Source organism: Equus caballus, chromosome 8 (genome assembly GCF_041296265.1).
Source record: "Equus caballus isolate H_3958 breed thoroughbred chromosome 8, TB-T2T, whole genome shotgun sequence".
Taxonomy (NCBI): domain Eukaryota; kingdom Metazoa; phylum Chordata; class Mammalia; order Perissodactyla; family Equidae; genus Equus; species Equus caballus.
The window spans coordinates 6,831,237-6,855,340 of NC_091691.1; the positions used below are offsets into that span (position 1 = coordinate 6,831,237).

The window sequence follows — 24,104 nt, forward strand, 5'->3', positions numbered from 1 at the left end:
GGCGGCGGCCATGGAGCGGGTGAGCGACGCTTCCTGCGGCCCGTCGGGCTGCTACACCTACCAGGTGAGCAGGCACAGCACGGAGATGCTGCACAACCTGAACCAGCAGCGCAAAAACGGCGGGCGCTTCTGCGACGTGCTCCTGCGGGTGGGCGACGAGAGCTTCCCAGCGCACCGCGCCGTGCTGGCCGCCTGCAGCGAGTACTTTGAGTCGGTGTTCAGCGCCCAGTTGGGCGACGGCGGAGCTGCGGACGGGGGTCCTGCTGACGTGGGGGGCGCAGCGGCAGCCCCAGGCGGCGGGGCTGGGGGCAGCCGGGAGCTGGAGATGCACACCATAAGTTCCAAGGTGTTCGGAGACATCCTGGACTTCGCCTACACTTCCCGCATCGTGGTTCGCCTGGAGAGCTTCCCCGAGCTCATGACAGCCGCCAAGTTCCTGCTGATGAGGTCGGTCATTGAGATCTGCCAGGAAGTCATCAAACAGTCCAATGTGCAGATCCTGGTGCCCCCTGCCCGGGCCGACATCATGCTCTTTCGCCCCCCTGGGACCTCGGACTTGGGCTTCCCTTTGGACATGACCAACGGGGCAGCCTTGGCAGCCAACAGCAATGGCATCGCAGGCAGCATGCAGCCCGAGGAGGAGGCAGCCCGGGCGGCTGGGGCTGCCATTGCGGGCCAAGCCTCCCTGCCTGTGTTACCTGGGGTGGACCGCTTGCCCATGGTGGCTGGACCCCTGTCCCCCCAACTGCTGACTTCCCCATTCCCTAATGTGGCATCCAGTGCCCCTCCCCTGACTGGCAAGCGAGGCCGGGGCCGCCCAAGGAAGGCCAACCTGCTGGACTCAATGTTCGGGTCCCCAGGGGGCCTGAGGGAGGCAGGCATCCTTCCATGCGGCCTGTGTGGGAAGGTGTTCACTGATGCCAACAGGCTCCGGCAGCATGAGGCCCAGCATGGTGTTACTAGCCTCCAGCTGGGCTACATCGACCTTCCTCCTCCAAGGCTGGGTGAGAATGGGCTTCCCATCTCTGAGGACCCCGACGGCCCCCGAAAGAGGAGCCGGACCAGGAAGCAGGTGGCATGTGAGATCTGCGGCAAGATCTTCCGTGATGTGTACCATCTCAATCGGCACAAGCTTTCCCACTCGGGAGAGAAGCCCTATTCCTGCCCCGTGTGTGGGCTGCGGTTCAAGAGAAAAGATCGCATGTCCTACCATGTACGGTCCCATGATGGGTCCGTGGGCAAGCCCTACATCTGCCAGAGCTGTGGGAAAGGCTTCTCCAGGTGAGGAATGGTGCCCTTCCCCATGACCTGTCCCATTCCTGGCTCATGGGACAGGTCTTTGGCAAGGTCTGGGGATGTGGGGTTTGTGGGGGTCCCCTGACGTTATAGGGCCATGTCAGGTATGGGGGAGAGTGTTTTAATGGCCCTGATTTTGAGATGGTGTGGCCTCAAGCTGCTTTCTCTTCCCTCAGGGAAGTTCTCTGGCACTAGGTGTGCCCTACTGTCTCTGCCTCGGGGCCTTGTGGGAAGGGGCCGGATTCCTCAGGCCACAGCCACCGGGCCTCACCATTCTTCTCCCTGGGCTCCCTTTGTGTTTCCGGCACCAGGCGTGGGGCCCCCTCTGGGGGCGGGAGGCTGGGCTCCTCCAGCGACTTTCCCCGCTTGAATGGCTGCCGAGGGAGGGACTGAAACAAGTGCATCTCGGACTCTACACTCTTATGCCACCAAATCCCCCAGCACAGAGCACTGGCGGTATCGGTAGACTTAGCATTGCCCCTCACAGCCCCGGGATCACAGGGCACCTAGAGTCTTCTCTTAACACCGAAACCTTTGCTGTGCTCTGACCTGGTGGGTCCAGAGCCTAAGTGCACCCACAGATCTCCTTTATGTTCTCAGGAGAGAGAGGAAGGGGAAGCAAGACGGCTCTTTAGATTCACTTTTTAGTGAGCCTGATAGGGAACTGAGGACTTGTCTGGGAGCGGAGGGTGGTTTTGTTTCTCCTCTTAAGAGACTATTCAGAAGAAAAGGCTGGTTTTAACTTGCCTGGATACTGAGGACCTTGTGTGTGTGAACCTAGGGATGGAGAACTCCCTCAGAGGGGCCCCAAGCAGGAACTAGTCTTACCGGTCAGGCAGCCCCTGCCCACCTGCTCTGGCGGGCATCTGGTTTACCAGCCCAGCTGGGGATTTAAGGCTCCATCCCTTGGCCTCTGGGGACTGAATTCCATCTGGGTGGCATTCATTGGCTGCCATGGCGGGAGAGGCTGGGGGAGGGGAATACTGAGTTTCTAAGGGGCTTTAGTCTGGACAATGAATCTCACATACCCCCTCCCGGAAAGGCTGCAGCAAGGCAGCCCTGTCTCGTTCTAAAGCCACCTCCTCGGGTCCTAGAAATCACGGAGTTTCTGGGCGGTGGGTCAGTGAGCAAGGTCAGAGACAAACGCTCCCTTCCCTTCCCCCTCTAGAGAAAACCAGGGCAGGGAGGCCTGGGCCTGTGGAGCCAGAGCTGGGTGGGAACTTTGTCTTTGTCATGCTGGGTGAGGGGGAGAGAGTCCTCTTCAGCAGGGCGTGTGAGGCCGTGGGTTGGGGGTTTGGCCAAGTTTGTGGCCCCATCTTTTGAGGTCTAGTTTTAAAGTCTCTTTTGGTTCTCTCTCTTCCAGGCCCGATCACTTGAACGGACATATCAAGCAGGTGCACACCTCTGAGCGGCCTCACAAGTGTCAGGTAGGGGCCGGGCCAGGGCAGAGGTGGGCTGAAAGAAAATGCTGCTGTTCTCACAGCCGTGGCCATGAGCCAGCTGATGTGTGTGCTGGGCCGGCTGACTGACCACCGCTTTGCACACCTCCCCCTCTATCCCTCCACCCTCCGTCTGCTCTTCTCCTTTGTTCTTTCCCCTGGCCCTCTCCCCCCCACCGCTGATGTCCCCTCCTTCCTGGTTGCTGGGTCCTGGTTCCCACCCCATCTCTGTCTTTACTCTGTTGCTTGGCTTTCCTCTCCTGGTGTTTGCCAGCTCCTTGGATGGTGGGCCACATTGCACAAGTGTCGTCTTTTGGGGGCACTGGCACCCCACTGGGCCCGGCTTCTGGTTCCCAGCAGTTTGTAGGGGCCACTGTGGGGAGGGAAGGGTTTGTAAAGGGCTCCTGGTAGTCCAGCCAACAACTCTGCCCCTTGTCTGCCAGGCACCCTGACCTGAGCTGGAGCTTCTCCTGGGTCCCCTCAGCTTAGGGCATGAGGCAGTGGCGGGAGGGAGGAGGGACATGAAGGAGGTAGGGAGTGGGTGGGCTCATCTCTGAGCACTGGCACCTGTTTAACCCATCCTGAGCCACATGAGCAAACAGCCAGGGCTTCTGAGGCCTGGAGAGCGAGGCTGTTTCCTCTCCTTGTGAGCTCTTTGTGTAGCAGCAGGTAGGGAAGGCTGGGCAAGACTCTCCCCCTTGGTCTGTCTGCTTGAACAATACCTGGGAGCCCTGTGGTCCCCAGAAAATTGAGTTTCCTCTCCTGGCCACTGAGCATTCCTGTGTGGATGGAAAACACGCTTTTGTTTTCTCCTCGGTTATCTCCCCTCTCCCATGCCAAGTTCCCACCATCTGAGGGAGAGAGGGGGCTGTGGGCTGCTTACTTGCAACCTCTGGTAGAGTAACCTGCTTCTCTTTATCCTGTTGGTAGCAAGGAGGGAGGGTTCAGAGAGACCTGCAGGTAGGGCAAAGAGCCCCCAGGGGCCAGATGTGCGCGGTGTTCACAGACACCAGGCTAGGTGGCCTACTCCGAGGACAGCGACCCTGGGGTGGGCCTGCTGGGATCCATCTGTGCCTCACTGCCTTCTCTCTCTGTCTCTGATTCTCTCATCACGGAGCACATTCTGACCCTCCCAGGTAGTGTGCAGAGCAGCCTGGCAGAGTAGGAGGAGCCCAGAGGGCAGTGGGGGCGTGCCCGGTGGCCTGGGGGGGTAACCTGCACTCTCTGCCCTTTTTCCAGGTGTGGGTTGGGAGCAGCAGCGGCCTGCCGCCCCTGGAATCTCTTCCTAGCGACCTGCCATCATGGGACTTTGCCCAGCCTGCTTTGTGGAGGTCGTCCCATTCGGTTCCTGACACCGCCTTTTCCCTTTCTCTAAAAAAACCATTCCCTGCCCTCGAAAACCTGGGCCCAGCACACTCCAGCAACGCTCTCTTCTGCCCAGCCCCGCCGGGATATCTGAGGCAGGGCTGGACTGCCCCAGAGGGCAGCCGGGCCTTTACCCAGTGGCCTGTCGGCTAGCCTGGGCCTCGCCAGAGAGGGTTTTCTGTGGAGGGGAATGGGAGTGGCAGTTGCTCTAAGACTCCTGCTTTTGGGAGAGGCCAGCAGATGGTTCCTGCCCACCATGCCCAGCTCCTCCCTGTGTGGCTTGGAGTTTTACCCAGTTCAGGGACTCCAGATGGGGGTAGCAGGGAGCTTCTTTCGGGGTCCCCCCACAGCCTCTAGGTTTCCTTCTGGGCTCTCTTGCCTTTTTTCCCCCCTTTAACAGATGGTACCCCTGAGTGTCTGTCTTTGCCTAGGTGATTTTGGAGGTTGGTGCTTTCCTGGGAACTAAGCCACCGGCTTATATGCTTCTCCTCCTCTGGCATCAGCTCCCCTAAGGCGTGAGGTTTCTAGAATGGGGCCTGGCCACCCCTCCCCCTACTCTAGGAGTGACTACCCCTCCAGAGGAGACTCTGGTCCAACTCCAACTGGGTCAACCTGTGCTGCCCTCTCCCCTTCCCACTCAGACAGGTCCTGCTTTCATTTCTGGCTACTGAATTAGACTTTTGTGTTTTTGAGGTTTATTAGCAGGTCTGCTCAGGAACTAGACTAATCAGTAGCTTTATTTTGGGTCACCCCGATATGTGGCTTTGGGGGCTGATAAAGCAGATGTAGACCCTTCTTGGATCCCAGTGGTGTGCCCTTTAGCCCTTGCAGGCTCCATGTGGATAACAGGAGTGATGATAAAAGTTTTCATTCTAACATTTGAGGCTTTGTGTGTTTTGTCCTTGGTCTGTGTCATAATACTGACATCACTGTCCCTTGGTGTACTAGCCTGATCCTGCCCTGCCCCTCAGCACACACTCTCGCAGACCTCCGGGCCCCACCTCCAGCCCCATAGCCAGAACTCTGTAACGCTGACCCAGCAGGTGAAGACATGCTGGCTCTCATGCTCTGGGCTGGCCAGCCAGGTGTGCCTGGGCTTGGTTAAACAGCGGGGGCATCTGTTTTGCATGGTGTGTATTCTGAAAGCATCAGAAGTGAAGAGACAGCTCTTTGGGGGTTGGTTCCTTGGGCCCCTGGCAGAGCTGGGCACGGGCTATACCTCTCAGCCCCTCCTGATGTCACAGAGGACAAAAGGGGCAAGTTACAGAGATTGGTGCCACAGCTGGAGTGAAAAGGCCATACAAACGTTGGGGCATGAAGCCTCAGTGACACACAGGTCTCCTTGGGGCTTGGCCCGAGTGTCCTTGATTGGCCCAGATGCCCCAGGCTAGACCTATGAGTGCAGTGGGCTGGGACATTTCCCCTATGTGGAATTCAGTCTGAAGCTGAGAGGCTAGAGCAGCTCAGACCTCTCCCATTGCTTCCCGTGGCCCCACTTCTCAAGGGCGAGTTGGGGTGGTTTGGGCTGGAGGGATAGCACATTAGAGAAGGAGTGAACTGAGGTGGGAACAAGGGAGCTGACACCCTCAAGAAGAAGGTGGCCAGCATGGCCCATGGCACTGGGCCTCCGTGCATTGCCATTAGACCTTTCCAGGGCTGTGGAAAAGGCTGCTTAAGAAACCTCCTGAGGCTACCAGACTTTAAAGGCCACCAGAGTTTGGGTGTGCATGCGTGTACCTGGTACCATGTGGGCCCCATTCATAACCCGCTCAACCCTTGGGAAGAAAAACTTTAGGAAGTCTGGGACAAGGAGAAACTGGCTGGGGAGGGAAGGGAGCATGACTGGGGCTCAGTGTTGAATGCTGATGACCAGAGGTGACCCAAACTCAGGGTGGCTGGCCTGGGACCTCACAGGCGTGCCTCCTAACAATAGTAGGCTGCCCAAGCACAGAGCCATGGGCAGGTGGCCATTCCGAGCACCACCAGCCATCAGGGCACGCTTCCACTGGCTTGCTCTTGTCCTGCTGGGGTCCTTCTGTCCTCTCCCTGCCTCCAGGATGGGAAGCACCTTTCTCCTGTGTGGCCCCAGCATGGAGGTGCCAGCTGTCCCCTGTTTTGAGATCTGTCTCCTCTCAGCCATTCTTCTCTATCCCTTCTCTCCTGGGTCGTGTGACCAGGCTCTTTATGTTCTGTGTTGTCTGAACTTCTGGCAGGCCTAGGCTCGCGCTCGTACACTTTCACAATTCTTCCAGAAAACCTTGGGGACTCCAGCCACAAAGGGTCAATTCTGGCATAGAGAAGCCAACAATCACTTCAGCTTGGCTTTGTAACACAGTGAAAGTTTTTGTTTTGTTTGTGTTTTTTTTTCCCAGCAGCAGATTTACATCCCTAATTATGTTTGCTCAGGCTAAAGTTAGCTTTCATTCCTTGAGAGATAATCAATGGAGGACAGGGTGGGGGAAGTCAGCCCAGTCTGGGATTTTAATTTTGCTTAGCTAATCCTCCAAATGGATAATCCACTTGTGGATAATTCAGGTTTGGCTATCCATTATCTTTAGGTGGCAAAGTGTGACAGGCAATGCTTTAAAGGACAGATCCCAAAAGAAGGTTGGCAAGAGAAACATGGCATCTCTTTTATATCCCTCTAGTGGTGCCCTCTCCCAGGGACCGTGGAAGATGGATGAATGTGTGCTTTCAGCTGCATTTTCCTTACACCTGGTCCATAGTTGATTCCTTTGAGATCTGAGACCTAGACCACACTGCCTCTCATCATGGGAGGGTGGTTCTCAGGTCACTGGCTGCAAAGTCGGCTCTTATTTCCAGACAAATCCACAGGTGCACTCCTTTCTCCTGAGGGTGTTTACGGCAGCCCTTGTTCTGGTTTACAGGCTGGTGGGCTAGGTGGAAGGTCCAGAGTTTTTCCCCCCACAGTAACCTGTGATTGGGTCATGAGGCCCCTGACTGAGGTAGGGCCCACCTGTGGCCATGGGACCAAGTACCCATGATGCTTTCTGAGTCATCTAAGTGCTTGAGTTTCCCTGCACCAATCCTGTCACCTCTCCCTATCAGGGGAGTCCAGGCCACCAAGTAAACTGTGGTAACAAGTCTCCGCACCTTTCAGTCACGAGAAGCTGCCCTGACTGAGTCTGGAGGTGGTCAGAGGACACACACATAGAGAACATAAATGTCAAACTTGACTAGAACCCCTGAAACACCTCCATGGAACCAAAATAGCTTGAAAGTCACTGGATTCAACTCTCCTGAAGGCTTTCCCGACATTCTGTGACCCCCAAGGCTGGGGTACCTCTGCGAGCCCCAGCTGAGGAAGAAATGTTGTGGGGAGATAGGGATGGAGACTGAGTCAGGTCCTCAGGTACAGCAAATGCCTGGGGATCTGGGCGGCCCTCCCAGGGAGCTGGTGCTGACCTTCAGCTCCTGAGTTGTCCACCCCTGAGAGTGTGTGTGTTGGTGCTCAGACTACAGCTTTTTATGGCCACAGTCTCTTGGAGGGTGATCACATGGCCTGCCTCAGGGCCGCTGTAAGGAGGGATTGCATGAGATAAGCGCCTCCAAAAGGCTAAGCGTGGTGCCTGCCTGGCACAGAATGGGTGCTCAGTCACCACAGCGTAGTATCATCATCCTTGTTATTACCAGCACTTCCCCAACTCAGTGCTTCACAAATGCTCCCGAAGCCTCCACCCTTGTTCTCTCTGCTAATTCTCACGTTAGCAGGATTGATACTATCATTTTATCAGTTGCTTTTTCAATACAAACTCACAAGAATATTATGAAGAGTAATCTCTGTGCTTTGTCCTGCCCTTCCTTTCCATTTCCTTGTGACCAAGACTAATGTCACTTCTGAATACAGTGAATCAATTGAATTCTTTGTATAAAGCAACGAGGGGAAACCCAGGATAGAGAACAGGAAGACTGGTGTTTATATGCCAATAACCCTTCTGTAAATTCATGTATGGTCAATGCAACTAAAGTCAATTCTTAGTGTTTGGGAGTGAACAAATGCCTAATCTTCATTTTGTAGAGGAGCGTAGAACTTAGCATGCTATGTTCTGGGCATGTGGCAGCAGCCACTTGGAACCAATAATTCTAACTCAAGCGTCCCATGAGGAGGCATCGTGGGAAATAAGAGTATCTACTTGGCATTCTGGGGAGAAAGGCTGGGCCACATTCTAAAATTCTCCTTATACAGGGAATCCATGTGTTGGCTGGAAACGGATTTTGCTTCATGGTGTGCTTGGTGGGGACTCAGATGTGGAATGCCAGTTGTCACCTCATCCTGTTTTTCTTTCTGCTCTCAGACCTGCAATGCTTCTTTTGCCACCCGAGACCGTCTGCGCTCCCACCTGGCCTGTCATGAAGACAAGGTGCCCTGCCAGGTGTGTGGGAAGTACTTGCGAGCAGCGTACATGGCAGACCACCTGAAGAAACACAGCGAGGGGCCCAGCAACTTCTGCAGTATCTGTAACCGAGGTAATCTGCCTGCCGTTTCCTCACTTCCAGAGGATGGGCCTGAGCTCATATGGGAAGCCGGGGGGTGTCTTGACCACCCTGCCTCAGACTCCACTCTTTGCACAGCTGGGCCTCCCTTCCCACTGAGTGATAAACGCCTTCATCGCCCAGCTAGCTATTTGCCACCCCTTTCTTCCCAAGCAACTCGGGGTGCTTGGACTGGGAGTTCCCAGATCAGCAAGTGGGAACAGAAGGAGAGAGTGTTGTTCCCAAGCTTGGGCCCGTAGCACATCTGCTGCTCAGGTGGCAGGATGGATGCATTTTGTAGATACCACTGAACTACTGAGGTTGGTGGGAGAGTCACTAGGCCCCAAGCAGTGGGAGAAAAAAGGGGTCCTGCTTGAGAGCTTTTGCTGGCTGATTCACTGGCATGTGAAATCCGGCAGCCAGGGAAGGTTTACTCTGGAGACGGACAAGGGGCAGAAACTTTCTAACACAGATGGTCAGAAAAGAGCCCAAACCCAGGTAGACTGTGGTCTTGCCGAGAGAGGAAAGTGGAAGGTGCTCTGAGCAAGGCAGCGTGCTTGCGGCCGAGGTCGGCCTAGGTGGCGTCTGGCTCTGTGCCCTCGGTGTTGTATTGGATGAAGTCGGGCCTGCCCCTGAGCTTCTGCCAGGGCTTGTTGGCGGTTGGAAGGGCTGGAGTTTGTGTTTTGCAAGCACAGTGTCAGTGGAGGAGGCTTGCGCCGTATCTGTGCTGAAGGTTGGGACGGCTGTCTGTGGTGGGCCTGAGGATGCTTCTGCACGATGCACTTGCTTTGGCCAGGTGGGGACATTGCTGGGAAGTCCTATCTCCTGGGACACTCTTGTCCCAATGCTTCTGGAACTCTTGAGTGTGGCTTCGTGGATTGAGCATTGAACCAGGAGTCGGGGGACCCAGGGTTTAATCCCAGACCTATCTCGCCCTACTATGTGACCTTGAGCTCTCCCTTCCCCTCTCTTAGTCTCAGTTTCTTCATCTCTTAGATGGGGTTAAGAACACCCCCCTTGCCCACCTCACAGGGTTGTCGCGAGGATCCCGGGAGACAAGGTAGGTGAAAGTTCTCTGAACCCCACATGGAGCTGCACACTTGGGAGGCCCCGTTCTTACACTTTGTGACAGTGTTAGGAAGGACACAGCTTGCTGACACTCTGGTTTGGACCAGGCACAACACCCCTGCAGTCCTTGGCTGAAATCTCTGGGTGCCTGTGCTGTCTCTCTGTGCCCTGAGGTCGCTGGTGGAGGGAGACTGCTGAGTACCTGGGTGTCCTTGGTGCCCTGGAGCTGGGTCTTCCCCCGGGACTGTACTCCTTGGGTTTGCCTTGAAGGCCACTGGATGTCGATGTTTGTGCCACCAGGAAACCAGCTGTGAAAGCAGGGAGGTGGTAATAAGAGCTGCTTAAGCATCTGTCCTATTTTCTGACATGTCAGTAGAGCCCTTTCTGGCAGCAGCTTCCCCCGGGTCATGCATGCAGGGAGTTATCAGGCTGTAGCTGACCATCTTGACATGGCTGCTCCAGCTCTAGAAAAAGGTGGTTTCTTGTCTTGCTTCATCCTCGCCTGGCTTCCTGACAGCACCCCCAAATTACTCTAAACCTGCTGCAGCATGCCATGAGCAGGCATTTTGTCAAGTTTTCAAGGTTGAAGTTCTCAGCTTGAGAACTAGGGTCAGAGACCAGAGGTGGGAAACCAACGAGAGCGGAGAAGGATGCTAATGATGAGATTCAGAAAGCCTGGATCAGATTGCAGAGTGGGGCGAGAACTGGACGGGAGACTCAGGGCACAGCCCCTGGGGGCCCACTCAGGAGGAAAGAAGAACTGAGAGCAGCAGGGAATAGCAGGGGAAGTCGACCCAGTTAGCAGACAGCTGATGTGGCAAAGCCAACAACTTGTGTACGTCAGGATTTGTATTTCCCAGGGCTGGTAAAGAGGACTGGGGCAGCGGCCACAGGGCATGACTGGGGTGAGGGCGCCAGAAGAGTCAAACCAAAGCCCACCTTTTCTCAGAAAAGCCCAGCCTAGATCTGGATCACAGGCTAAACAGCTTTGGGTCCCAGAGTCAGAACAGGAAGTCCCATTCCTCCCAGAAGACAAAAGAGGGCTCTGGTCCAACCCACCCTGGGTACTGAGAAGGAAGAGAAGATAATTTCCGTCTTTATCAGAAAAGAAGGAGCAGGATTCTACCTCTGGACGCATTTCTTGGGCAGAAATAGGAAGAGACTCCTCCCCCCCCTCCCCCCCCCCAAAAAAGGAGGAGGAAGGCAGTTCTTCCAGGAAGAGGATAAGGACACCAAAGACACTGAGACAGGAATCGGAATGCAGAGAGTTCTGGGTCATCCGTGCCCTGCCTGCCACCAAGGCTGTGAATGCAGGACGAGCTGCACGAATAAATGAATGTTCTTATCTCTACAAGGACTCAAGCAAAGGCTGCTGTCAGCCAGCTGGTCAGATGGTTGAGGTCGAACCAGGTGAACTTCCAAGTGCCCTTTGAGATCCTTCAGTCCCAACAATTCTTAAGCAATCAACTTAACTACCTATTAGATCTGCCTCTTCTCAGTCTTGGCCACACAAACGGCTCCTGCCCGTGAAGAATGGGAAAGAGGGGAGGCAGCCTGGCTGCCCTGGCCCCACGCTTGAGACAGATGACTTTGTCTTTGTCCTAGAGACATAACAGGACGTGGGTCATACCATCTGTAAAGGAAGATAATTTGCAGTGGAAGGAGTATGATGGCTAGAAAAGCTTGTTCCCTTATTTTCAAGTTGAGTTGAACAGTGTGAAGGAGGCAGGACCTGGTAGATCACCGTGATTTTCTTCCCTCCTTTTTAAATTTCTGTAGCAGTCTTTGTATATATGCCTATGTACTGATATGAGGAAGAGGGATAGCTTTCTGCCTTTGACGGAGACAACATTTGAACTCAAACATCATTGCTTAAAGGGTAGAGGAAGCCTTCTGCCCAGTCAGAAGTGAGCGCACAAGTTGTCACCAATGCCAGTCATGGATGCAGACAGCCTACCATTCCCTGGGACTGAGCTGACATAAATCTACTTAGTGCCTCCCCCAGCACAGCTCAGTTGGGCATGGCCCCACCGAGGTTTGGACAAGGAGAAAGCAGTCCCCGACTCCTGCATGGATGTGAAGCTTGCAAAAGGAGGATTTGCTTCTGGAGTGCAAATTGCAGCATACTAGGCAAGAAATTGCAGTGGAGGAACAGTAGCCTTTTGGTAATAAATCCTTCGTCTCTGGAGTGTGAGGGTGGGTGGCTTGTTGGTTGTAGTGGAGTCATATGTGTGCTCAGTGTCTCCAGCATTCTGGTGCCTGGATCAAGCTGCCTTTTTGGTTAATCAGTGGTGAATGGGCAGGTGAGTTCAGAATTCTGGCTAAATATTTCTGGCTTCAAAGATGTGTTCTTCTCAGAAACTCAGCTTCCGTGTTATCCCAACACTTGGCTGCTGAGTTGCTCTGTGTTTAAATTCTGGGCTTTAAGTGGCAGCTGTGGATCCACTCCTAGCACCCCACTGTGTGGTTTTGCTATAGATAGTACAGTCTGCAGCTTGGGTAAAGTCAAGAAGACCCAGCCACGTGTTTCTCAGACTGTTTTTCAGGAAAACACAGCAAGTTTTCAATGAGCATCTGCTGTATTCCCCCGGTATAGCTCTTCCCACAAGGAGTAAATATAATAATCCTGGTGCTCCTTTCCTGTCCCCTTTGATTGCAGTATACCTGCCCCAGTACTCCATAGAGAGGCCTTCATACCACTTCAGAGGCCCCACAAGGGATTAAAAAACAAAGAAAAAATTCCCTTCTAAAGTGGCATCATGATATCATCAGAGTCCTGATATCTCCTGCTTGTTGCCAGGGGCCACAGCCCCAGTCACAGACACAGAGCTAAGATCCTCTTTTCCATTAGCCTCGTCTACTCATTCCTGACTACTGCCTCCCTCTTAGGAATATTTATATGGGACCCTCTTAAGCCAGTCTGTCTCCCAGTAATTGGTCCCAGGCAGACCTGGTTACAGCATAGGACAACTTGCTCTAGAGGCAAGGCAAGACACCAGCATCTGGTCTAGGCAGGTCTGTGGAGTAGCTGTGTCAGGAAAGGACGGAAAATTCACCCAGTCCCCCCATTTCCCTCCAGAACCACCAGCTGCTACCGTCAGGGGAATGTTTGTTAAATAAGCTTCCCACAGGTCAGCCCCCTCTACCAGCAGCTTTGTTCTCATCCACCAGTGTGGCAGAGAAATACATGTGTGTAAATGGTAATAATGAAACCCACTGCAAAAGTGCAAGGGGTGTCTGTAGGGCCAGGACCAAGACACAGGAACCATTAAAGAGTCTGCCGAGTAGTTAAGGACCAAGTTCTGGTGGCACGTGGTCCTGGGGTTGGAGTCCAGGCTCCGCCATTTAGTAGCTGTACGTGTGACTGCAGTTACTTAACCTCACCAAGCCTCTTGTCTCTTCAACTATAAAACGGAATCATAATTCCCAGCTCACGGGGTGTTTGGGGGAATTCTGCAGAATAATGCATGCAGTACCGTGGGCCCTGTTGCCCCATCATCACTCGCTACAGGTGAACCTTTATTACAATTCCAGCAGCAGTCAAAAGGCCATGCCAATTTGGAATTTTTTTTAAGCAAGTCTTGTGCAGACATTGCACAGTTCTCTCCAGCCTCTGACCGGTTAGTAGTGGGTCCCACTGTTAGCCTGTGACTGTAATTTAAAAAGGGAATCAAAGTACCTGAGACTGTGTCAACCAGATCTGGAGTGGATTAAAGGGACACCATCAGGGCACTGGCGCCCCAAGTGGGCCTTACACCCAAATGCTTTGTTTCCTGCTGAAGGCGTTTTCGGATCCTTGACTGTGGTGGGGTCCGTGTCACAGTTCCTTCCTACGAAACTCAAGTCAGAATCCTTTGACCGGCCTGCCTGGTTCCATATCCTCGGACTCGTGGCTCGCATGGAAGTTGGCCCAAGATCTCCTCTTTCAAGCATGAGATATCTCACAGCGCAAAGTGACCAGAGCATCTGGGTTGGGCTGTAGCAGCTCCGAGAAGGCTGGATGGCCTCTCCCCCAAAATAAAGACAAACAAAGATTGTCCCTGTTTCTTCCTTAAGAGAACTGATGGATGCTCCAAAACTGAACCAAAAAGACTACCATGAATAAGAGATGACTACTCCCCTGTAACATAAGTTCCTATTTTTTGTTGTTCTTCAAAAGGTCTAAACAGTTACTAAATCCAGTAATTCTGAAGGTGAGGAAGTTAGCAAAATAGAATATGTCCTAATAGACAGAAGAAAAGGGACTCCTGGAGGCATTCCTCTGAGATTTCATCTTGCCTCCATCTGGTGTGTTGTGCAGTTTACCTTTACACGTGTCGAGCGGGCATTCTGCTGGCCGGAGTCCCATGGCTGCCCTGGAGCCCCATATACTTTTCTCACTACATTTCTAACCTTAGTCCCTGCAGCTAACCTGGGGCTGTGGGATTTCGCTCAAACCACTCATTACTGAGGCACCAAGCAAGCCTGGAGGCATCTGGCCTCTGCCCTGGCAGGAGCAGGATCTCAGGCCATCTCTCCAGGCAGCTGGCCTGGGCCCTCCACTGCAGCCTTGCAGAGCGGGCTCTGCAGAGAAGCTGATTCGAGGACAGTGCCACCTCCCATCCTGAGCCAGGTGGCTCCTGTGGTTGAAGCTGTTTCTGAGCCAAGGAGGGGGCCCCTTCTAGGTGCAGCTGACCCGGGAGTGCTAGCCAGAGCGGCCAGAGGAGAGGCATGGGGGAAGCAGAGAAGTATCTCTGTGCTGGCCGCGGGATCTCATCTCCTTTTGTCTTGTTTAGGTTTCTCCTCTGCCTCCTACTTAAAGGTCCATGTTAAAACCCACCACGGTGTTCCCCTTCCCCAGGTCTCCAGGCACCAGGAGCCCATCCCGAATGGGGGAGCAGCGTTCCACTGCGCCAGGACCTATGGCAACAAAGGCAAGCGACCCCTTGCTCTGCACTTTGCTTCTCTGCGCAGACTGTGTTGTGGGGGCGCTGGGCCGGGTGTGGGGAGGCAAGAAGACTGCCAGCTGGCTGGCTGCCTCGAGGAGGCTCGGAGAGTGGCAGTGGCCTCCAGGACAAAAGTCACAGTGGGTATCTCACTCCAGGGCAGTGAGTGAGGCTTCAGGGCACTGCCAACCTCGCCTCCTCTTCCCAGCCCTCCCCTCTTGCTCCTGGCCAGCCCCACTGTCTGAAGCCCTGCAGGGATGCCCCGGGCCCAGGGCAGGAAGAGGAGCCCTGCATGATGAGTCATTCTGGGCCTGTCCATTGCCTGTGGCCCTTCAAGGACGGTGTGGAGCTGCGGCCGAATGCTCTCTTCTCCTTGGTCCGTGTGGGCAGGGGGAGCCAATGGAATGGCTGGCTTCCTCCTCAATAGGGGTGACTGGTCGCTGTGAGCAGTCCTTTCTGGAGGGCCTCTGGCTGCATTTGTGAGATGCATGGCGATAAATGAGCTACCGGACTGCCTCTGACTTGAGTTGGTTTGCATAGAGCTCACTAGGCCCCACCTTCACTTGTTGATTCAGGTTGTTCTTGGTATTTCAAGTTGTTGTTGGCTTGGATGAAGCCAGGGGCTTGGCAGATGGCAGAGATGGCATGCTCCACGCTCCCATCACAGACCTCCCTTCCTGGCATGGCTCTCTGAACCCAGACAGGAAGCTGCTGATTGGTGGAGGACTCCAGTGTGGGCCGGGCAAGGCAGAGCAGGGAGTTGCCTTGAGGCCCAGCTTATCCTAGGCCCTGCGTGGGGACAGCCAGCTGACTGAGTTGTTCACAGTTGCTTTTAATCTCTGTGCTTTGGCCGCTCTGCCCTGGAAGGGTTTTGGCAGGAGGAAGGTGGTAAAGGTAGGGCTTGTGTTTGCAGCACTGGGGAAAGGACTGGCTTCTGTCGCAGCCATCGATGGCGTCTGCCCAGGTTAAGGACCTCGTGACTCTGGTTCTGCCTTGCTAGGGTGCAGCTAGTCTGGTGCGGAGGTGAGGCCATTGACATACCCGCTCAGCATCCTCAGAACAGCCATCTTACCCTCAGAGGCACCCAAGAGAGTGCCTAGGAGTTGGAGGTTTTTGAGTTGTTCTCAGCAGAAGCAGAGGAGGTCCCCTCTCCGCACCCCATTCCTTGAAGCAGGCTGAGATGGTGGTGAGCGGTACAAGTGCACCTGCATGAAGAGTCCTCGGCGAGGGAGGCTGGCAGCCCTCGGGCCCTGCTGTCTCACCCCTGTAGGCACACCAGGCTCCCCGACTGACCAGCCGAACCTCCGTGGGTCCAGCCAGGGCAGTGGCTGGCCATCAGCTGCCCTCCACAGGCCCGTGAGCTGGCCCCTCACGACCCCTCCAGGAGGGGGCATCTCCAAAGCCTGGCCTCATCTCTCCTCTTTGTTTTGTTTTCTCCTAGAAGGCCAGAAATGCTCACATCAGGATCCGATTGAGAGCTCCGACTCCTACGGTGACCTCTCGGATGCCAGCGACCTGAAGACGCCGGAGAAACAGAGCACCAATGGCTCCTTCTCCTGCGACATGGCAGTCCCCAAAAACAAAATGGAGTCTGACGGGGAGAAGAAGTACCCCTGCCCTGAATGTGGAAGCTTCTTCCGCTCTAAGTCCTACTTGAACAAGCACATCCAGAAGGTGCACGTCCGGGCCCTCGGAGGTCCCCTTGGGGACCTGGGCCCTGCCCTCAGTTCACCTTTCTCTCCCCAGCAGAACATGTCTCTCCTCGAGTCCTTTGGGTTTCAGATTGTTCAGTCGGCGTTTGCATCATCTCTAGTAGATCCTGAGGTTGACCAGCAGCCCATGGGGCCTGAGGGGAAGTGAGGTAGATGCTGTGTCCCCACAGAAACAGCCATCCGGGGACTGCTGAGAAATGCTGTGAATGCGGAGGGAAGTGATGTCTTTGGGTTGGTTCTGTAGCTGAGAGATTTTTATTCGTTTTTAACTCCCCCCCAACCCTATCACCCCGTCTCTCTCCACCACCCATTCCCCCAGTGGCCTTTAGAAATAGGTTCTCATCAGATACTCTGCAGAAATATCTGCGAGACCCAGTATGGGACAATGGCAGAAAACACTACATAGGCCTCCAAGGCAACACCAGTCTCAGTTTCTCTAGTGGGCAGAAGCTGGAATTCCTGGTGCTCAATTCTTAGTGACCCCAATCCCAAACCCATACCTGATGGCATTCTAGGACCTCAGTGATTTGGTCCCCTCCCACTTCTCCAATCCCTCATTTCCCCTTCTCATATCCTTCAAAAGAAACCACAGTAGGGTCTCCACCCACTTCCACAATGCTGATGCCCAACTGTTTTTAAGGAAGCTGGAAGCCTACAGCATCCCATGGACCATGGGGTGAGTGTCCTCCGAGAGCCCCCTGAGCTTGACCCTGGACTTGGAGGGCCCCAGACCTTTCTGAGCCCTGCTTGGAGGCTATCATTTTGCTACTAGGACAAGCTTAGCTATTGAGGACACCCCCACCCCAAATTCCAGTTCTTATGTGATTTTAACCATTCAACTTGCTGTTGGGTTTTAATTCTCTAATTATTATTATTATTGTTATTATTTTTTAGGACCAGTTGTAGTGATTGCTACTGAAAGCTATCCCAGGTGATACAGAGCCCTTTGTAAACCGCAGTCACACGTTAGGGTTAGTATTAAACTTTGTTTAGATGTACCATAATTAACTTGGCTAGTTGATTGTTTGAAGTCTATGGAAGAAATAGTTTTATGCAAAATTTTAAAAATGCCAGTCTGGTCAGGGAGGTAGGGGGTTCAATGCTGTCGGGAGCCAGAAAGTCAGGAGAGCTGGTAGGTGGGGACATTGTGTACCTCGGTTGTGTCACACGTGAGCAAGCCCAGGTTGACCTCGTGATGTGAATTGATCTGATCAGACTGTATTAAAAACGTTAGTACGTTACTCTCCCTGCTCCCCTGAGTCCGGTTTTTCAGCTGTGGGGGTCTTTGGGACCCAGAGGGTGGGCAGTCTACCTGCACCTGGGGGGGAGGGGTAGGATCACAGGAGACTTCTCTTCCTCTTCATTGCATCAGTTTCACTGCAGTTGAAGGTGGGTGTTCACACTGAGGACTCAGATGCCAGCACTTACCCATCATTCAACAAATATTCACTCCTTGTTATCTTCACTGCTATGTGCCAGGCCCAGCCTTAGACCCTAGGGACACAGTAGTGAACAGGACACCTTTGTGGAGGGAGCTTAATGGGGGAGACAGTTAACATGTAAGCAGATTTAACCATGAGTTCAGATAACAAGAAATCCAAGGAGAAAAACTAGGCAATAGGTGGGGATAGTGACAGCAGGAGGGTAGGTCCGGTGGTCCAGGATGGTGAGAGGCAGGGGATGGGACTGAGAGAGAAGGCCTGGAGTTACAGGGGACCCAACATACGACCAGCTAGGATCTAAGGAGGGACATGGGCAGGGAGAAAATCCTCATGGCCACAGGGCTCCAGAAGCCCAGCGACTTGAATCTGTCCAGCCCCGTGTTACCCACAGGGTTGAGTAAAAGGTTGTTCCACCCTTAGTGGCGAATGTATGAAGAGAAGGGGAGAAGAAAACCAGGAGGCAAAAAGTGAGCACGATAGAGAATTAAGGGGAGCAAGAACTGGAACAAGACAGGACAGGCAGACGTGGCAGCCCAGGTACCTCGAGAAACCTCGGGGAAGAGGGAAGCCCTAAACTAATAGAATAGCATTCAACCTCCAAACAAGTAGAAAGGAAGAAATGTGATAAAGGAAAGAAAAATAAACATATAAAGCACAAAATGATTTAGACCCACATTGATGTCAGTAATTATTTTGTTCTGGTTTAAAGGCAAAGACTGAGCTGGAGTTTTAAAAAACCCTCTAAGCCATCTACATGAAATCTTGTTAGTTGCTGGGCTCTGTCGAGTGTGTGGGATGGAGACTTCGGCCATTTGGTGTAAGTATAGGAGGAAAGGGCAGCCCTAGAATGCTGAGGCCCTGTGGACATGTGGCCTTGTGACCACCACAGAATCTGCTAGCTGGTGACACCCGCCAGGCATTAAAGTGGAGAACCTGGCTTGAACCGAAGACTTGAGACATTCTCGGTCCTGTCCCCCAGAACCCCTGGTCACGTCCGTGGACAGGTAGGACCACGGTTAGGAAGCAGTATCTGTCACGTGGCAGGAGGGGAACGACAGAGCAAGCAGGCTGCCGCTTCTTCCAAAGCGTTACTCACCTGGATGCCTGAGCAGCCCCTGCCTGCCCCCTCACCTCCGCGTCTCCTCTGTATACTTGTGCCCTTCAGCCACGGGGAGAAAAGCTGTTCAGAACATGCATGCATACAGGCAGAATGGCTTCTCTTGCCATGGTCAAGGGTCAAGAACCTGAGCTTTGGCTGTCCAGCTCCATCATCTGCTCACTGCCAACTCTGGGCAAATCTCTGAGCCTCAGTTTCCGCATCAGTAAAGCAGACTCTGAAGACTAAGGGAGGCCACTGTGAGCTAACGTTCTCTGTGCCTAATTCTCAGCACGACCTGTGAGTCGGTTCCATTATTACCCTCTCCTGCACATGAACAAACAGGCTCAGAGAGCTGGGCCCCACACCCCATCCCTGCCCTGAGTCACAGTACATGGCAGAGCCAGGGTTCAAACTCAGGTCCGTCCTCTGACTCCAGAACCTTCATTCCCGAGCTCTAGTGACAGTGCTTTTACACACATGTAAATGCCCACTACCGTGCTTGGCACAGTACAGGTTCTGTAACCCTGCCAGGCCCCCAGGACAAGGGCCTGCACAGCACAGCAGAAAAAATGCCACAGAGGAGCTCAGGGTCAGTGCCAGAGGGAATGTGCAGAGACCCTGCATGAGAAAGCACGCTCTTCATACCCACACTGACTCTCTGGGGTGACTTGCACCAGCAGCAGCCTGGTGGACTTGGTCTAGCAGAGCTGTCACACCAGAGAGCCCATCCAGCCACTGCCTGAGGGTCTGGGCCAGGACTGGGCACTGGCCTCCTCTCCCGGTGATGACCCGTCTCTGCCCCTAGCAGAGGTGAGGGAGGCCTCGTGGCACCAAAGGACCCCGGTGCGTATGGCAACAGGGACATTTGACCACTGACAGCCAGGAGTGGGGCCGGGACCTGGGGGCCAGGCAGGTCTGGGGCTGTGGCCAGTCTCAGGATCCGCTTTCTGAAATACTTTTTACAACACTGGCAGTTCTTCAAGCCTTGGCTTCCTCATCTGTACAGTGGGGCTGACAGGACGACTTGGGAGGGTTGTAGTGAGGATTAACGATGTCCCTCAGGAGCTGGGCCCAAAGCCAGGCTCCCCACAGGTGTGAGTGAACTTGAGCCCCTTCCCTGGCCCCCTCTTTTTCTACTCTCTGCCTTTCTCCCTCGGCAGCGTTGGGGATCCCCCAATCTAACCTTCCTCAGCAGCTTGCCTCCTCTGGGTTTCCCCGGCTCCAATCCCATACATCTTACTTGGTGTGCCCCAAGCACAGGTCCCCACTTGTGCTTCCATTTTGTGTGTGTCAAGCCTTTTTAATGCCAACCTTCAGTCACATCCTGTTCTGAACAACAATAACCATAATAATAATGACAAATGCAGTATTTACTAAGTGCCAGGCACCCTTCTACGCACTTTGCACGTATTAATTCAGTTCGCCCTCACAGTCGCCCAAAGAGGTAGATGCTGTTTTTACAGTTAAGCAGCTGGCCCTAAACACACGGCTTTACGTGGTGTCATGAGGCTCTGAACCCAGGCCCAGTCTGTTTCTTCACTGCCACCCTGCACTGGGGAGTGCCGTGGCTTGACCCCAACTGTCTGTCCAACCAGAGCGCCCAGGCTCAGCTCCTCCCATTCTCAGTACGCACCACCCACTCCGAGCCCTGTGTCTTCACCCATGGAACACCCTCCACAGCTCTGAGCACCTGAATCTTACCCTTTTCATCGTCTTCTTCGCCACAGCTCTCCTCCGACCTTCCGCAGCACTGCACCTGCCCTTCCCTGGGTCGTCGTCACTGTGCCCTGGTTCATGACGGTCTCTGGGGAGAGCCCGCTGGGCGCCACCACTTTCTAACTGGGTGACCTCTGGCAGGTGTGTCTCCATTTCCTCAGGTAGAAGACGAGGATAACAGTTCTTATTCACATGGCTGCTGTGAGGATTACATGGGCTGGCACCTGTAAAAGTAAGAGTTCCCTTTTAGTTTACTGCATTATCTCCTCCACCACTCTACCTGCGTGAAAATGAACAAGAGTAGGGACAGGCAAACTTTTTCTGTAAAGAGCCACAGGGTAAACATTTTCAGCTTTGTGAGCCATACGGTCTCTGTCACAGCTACTTAACTCTGCGTTGTACAAGAGCAGCCAGGCACAGACAACAAAAGAATAGGCATGGCTGTGTTCTGATAAAACTTCATTAATGGACAGTGAAATTTGAATTTCACATGATTTTCACGTTACAAAATATCCTTCTTCTTTGGATTTCTTTCCAACCATTTAGAGATGTAAAAACCATCCTTAGCTCACAGGCTATATGAAAACAGGTGGCAGGCTGGATTTGGCCCCCAGGCCGTAGTTTGCTGATCGCTGCACAGACCAGCTCCTCCTCCTGCTCCTCCAGGCCCTCCCCTGGCTTCAGATCTTGGATTTCACCCAGACTCTGGTCCCAGCCTACCTCAGGCTCTTGGTTCATGTGAGTTAAATTGATCTGACACCCAGAGCTTGTGATTTCTTGGTCTGCCGATCAATCCATCTATCCACAGAGAGTACGACACCGTGTCCCCCAACCGAGGTCATCCCGGAGAACTCCAGAGCCCACACAAAGAAGTGCCTAGTGTGCTCAGAACAAGAACTATTTGCCCAGTTCACGTATCCTGTGTTTCTGGTCATTTTGTTTTCATTCATGTCTCCTTTTGAGGGGAGGGGCAGAAGAGGCAGGACGCAGGGAAGACAGTAGGCAGGGAGCTGGCAGAAAGGAGTGGAGGATGTGGTAATGAGGCCAGTGACTGAATCTGCTACCGTCTGCTGGGGACCCTCCTGGCTGCTTATCTACCTCTGCTTTCTGGCTTTCCTGAGAGGCTTGTACTTGGAGGCACCAGGGATGCAGTGAGGGCTGCCAGTTTGGGCAGCGACTTCAGAATTTCACAGTCCTCTTGAGTGCCCCTTGCAGGAGGAAGTTCCACAGTTACGCTCTCTCTTATATTGAGCGACGATGGTCAGCGCTCACCCTAAAGTTACCTAAAACTTGCCCCAAAGTTATCACCGGAGTCTCGCAAATCCCTCCTGGCCCTTGGAGGAAGCAGGCTGGTGCGATTCGCTGCAGTTTACGGTATCAGGCCTGGCCACCGAGCACCTGGCAGCAGGGCCTCCAGAATTCCAGCCCTTCACACTGTACCTCTCCCGCTCCTCTCCACGGCCACCGGCCCAACCCTCCTCTGGACCTCTCCAAGGGGGAGGGTGCCTGTTAGACCCTGGGAAGCCTGTCCCACTGGAGGTGGGGAGGAGGAGGGCAGAACAGTTAATGTCTGGATCTGCATCTCTTGCTAAACTGCTGTGAAAGGAAATGCCAAATATTTATCTAAGAGACTACTCCATCCTAACAAAACAAGTTTCCTTTGAGGACAAGGCAGTGTGGAGGTAGGCGCCTCTGAATAAAGCTTCTTTGTATCGCTGTGGATGGGCACAACAGGATAATAACTTATTTTTGCTTCAGGGCAAGTCTGCTGCTCTCCCTAAGTCTGGTGCTCTACCCTGTGGCCAGTCCCTACCAGGCCGAGGTCAAAGCCTGTGGCAGCAGTGGAGGAAAAACTGCGTGATTATTGACATCTCCCTCCCTCCTTTAAGGGCATTCTCTTCTGATTTTCTCCTCTTCCGAGTTAAAATCTGTACCCTGAGCCTGCCGAAAGCTTTGGGGTCCATGTTAAGGGGCAGAAACTCCATGAGTTGGTGGGGCCTCTGTTTAACTTTTTTAATCTTTTCTTTGGCTGGCGATGAACTGTTTGCTTATTCACATAGTTTCCTCTGCCTGTAAAGTCCTTATCTCTTGTCTACCTGTGGAATTATTATTCAAAAGCTCAACTCAGATGGCCCCTTGTCTACTCACTTTCCCTGCCCTCTGCAGAAGCGAGACAGCTCTCATTTATTACATCACTACTACATGCCACACTCCATGCCAGGGGCCTTATGTAAATCAACGACCCTGTGGGGTAGGTACTATTTTATTCTCACTGAGGCCCAGAGAGGTCAAGTAACTGCCAATGTCACATAGCTGTGAAGTGGCAGAGCCAAGAGTCGAATCCGGAACTGTCTGACCATGGAACCCAGTGGGGTTTTATCACTGTTTTCCTCTGTGCCATCTCCCTATTCTGCACATATTTCTACTTTTGCATCATCTTTTTATGGATCTGTCTCCCCATATGAGATCAGGTGTCTTTGCAAATGGGGCTCATGCAAAGATAGTTCATCTCTGTATTCCCAATACCTGGTATCACGCTTGGCACTTAGCAGGCACTAATTCATTTAACAGATATTCTGAGCGGCTACTGTGTGCTAAGAAAGACAATTCCTGTTTTCAAGGAGACTGAGTACAGAGTTGCACAGGACATGGGACATACACACAAACAGATGTCTGTACCACAAGAGAGAACATGACGTGAGAAGTGAGGGAAAATAAATCCTCTGATGTCTGGAGAAGGAGGGGATGCCAGCCAGGTCTGAGAAGGTGGTGGCATTAGAGCAGGGTCCTGGAGCACGCTTAGAACTTGGCCGTGTAGGGGAAGCAGGGGTGCCCAGAGAAGGGAGGACGTGGGCAAACTTGCCCTTGAAGTCCAAATACCAGCTGACGACCAAAGTGACAAATCTCTTCATGTTACTGAGGGAGAAAAGGTCCATTCAGACTGTGTAGGAGCTGCTGGAAAAAGTTGGTCAGCCAGCAGACTGAGAAGAAGAGCTGGTCAAGGCAGACCGTGGTCGAATGTGGGGGCGAGTCTGGGTGACTGAACAAAGACAATTTCTGAAGAAGAATTCTGCAGCCAGCTTTTTAAATAACAAACTTTCTCTCATTATGATAATAACTACCACCATTTATTGAGCACACAGGTCTTCTGATTCCCATGCTCACGACAGGTGCAGCTGTCTCCATTCCACAAATAAGAAACCTGAGGCTCATAAATCTAGCACCGAATAAACAGCCTGACATTTAGAGTCAGAAGATCTTGGTTCCAAGATTCACTCTTACTTTCCTGTACTGATGGCAGAATTTTTATGGAAAATAATTTATTAAAAATCTATCAAGTCTACAAGAACATACAATGGAGAAAAGACAGTCTCTTCAAAAAATGGTGCTGGGAAAACTAGACAGCCACATGCAAAAGAATGAAAGTAGACCATTATCTCATGCCATACACAAAAATAAACTCAAAACGGATCAAAGACTTGAAGATAAGTCCTGAAACCATAAAACTCGTGGAAGATAATATAGGTAATACACTGTTTGACATTGAA

The 24,104-nt window shown here is 53.1% G+C and overlaps 1 protein-coding gene and 1 long non-coding RNA gene across 7 annotated transcripts in view; one reads left to right on the top strand and one right to left on the bottom strand.

Annotated features, from left to right (window-relative positions):
• PATZ1 (POZ/BTB and AT hook containing zinc finger 1) lies at positions 1 to 17,540 on the top strand. 6 transcript variants are annotated; one of them, XM_003365450.5, is made up of 5 exons: positions 1 to 1,281; positions 2,660 to 2,723; positions 8,417 to 8,588; positions 14,438 to 14,575; positions 16,029 to 17,540. In XM_003365450.5, the coding sequence occupies exons 1-5, from the start codon at positions 11 to 13 to the stop codon at positions 16,445 to 16,447; spliced, it is 2,064 nt and encodes a 687-aa protein (XP_003365498.1). In that variant the 5' UTR covers positions 1 to 10; the 3' UTR covers positions 16,448 to 17,540. The 6 variants fall into 6 exon arrangements, with proteins under 6 accessions (XP_003365498.1, XP_014597546.1, XP_003365499.1 ...); XM_014742060.3 differs by having other exon boundaries at positions 16,032 to 17,540; XM_003365451.5 differs by having other exon boundaries at positions 14,503 to 14,575.
• LOC138925486 (uncharacterized) overlaps positions 17,283 to 24,104 on the bottom strand; it is an 11,244-nt gene continuing 4,422 nt past the window's right edge. Inside the window, exon 3 of the long non-coding RNA XR_011441718.1 lies at positions 17,283 to 20,780. This is a non-coding gene — a long non-coding RNA (uncharacterized lncRNA). The remainder of the gene's footprint in view (positions 20,781 to 24,104) is intronic.

Coding starts and splice junctions, on each gene's coding strand:
- PATZ1 (XM_003365450.5), top strand. CDS start 11: ATGGAGCGGGTGAGCGACGCTTCCTGCGGCCCGTCGGGCTGCTACACC. Junction 2,724..8,416: donor AGCGGCCTCACAAGTGTCAG/GTAGGGGCCGGG, acceptor TTCTGCTCTCAG/ACCTGCAATGCTTCTTTTGC. Junction 8,589..14,437: donor CTGCAGTATCTGTAACCGAG/GTAATCTGCCTG, acceptor TGTCTTGTTTAG/GTTTCTCCTCTGCCTCCTAC.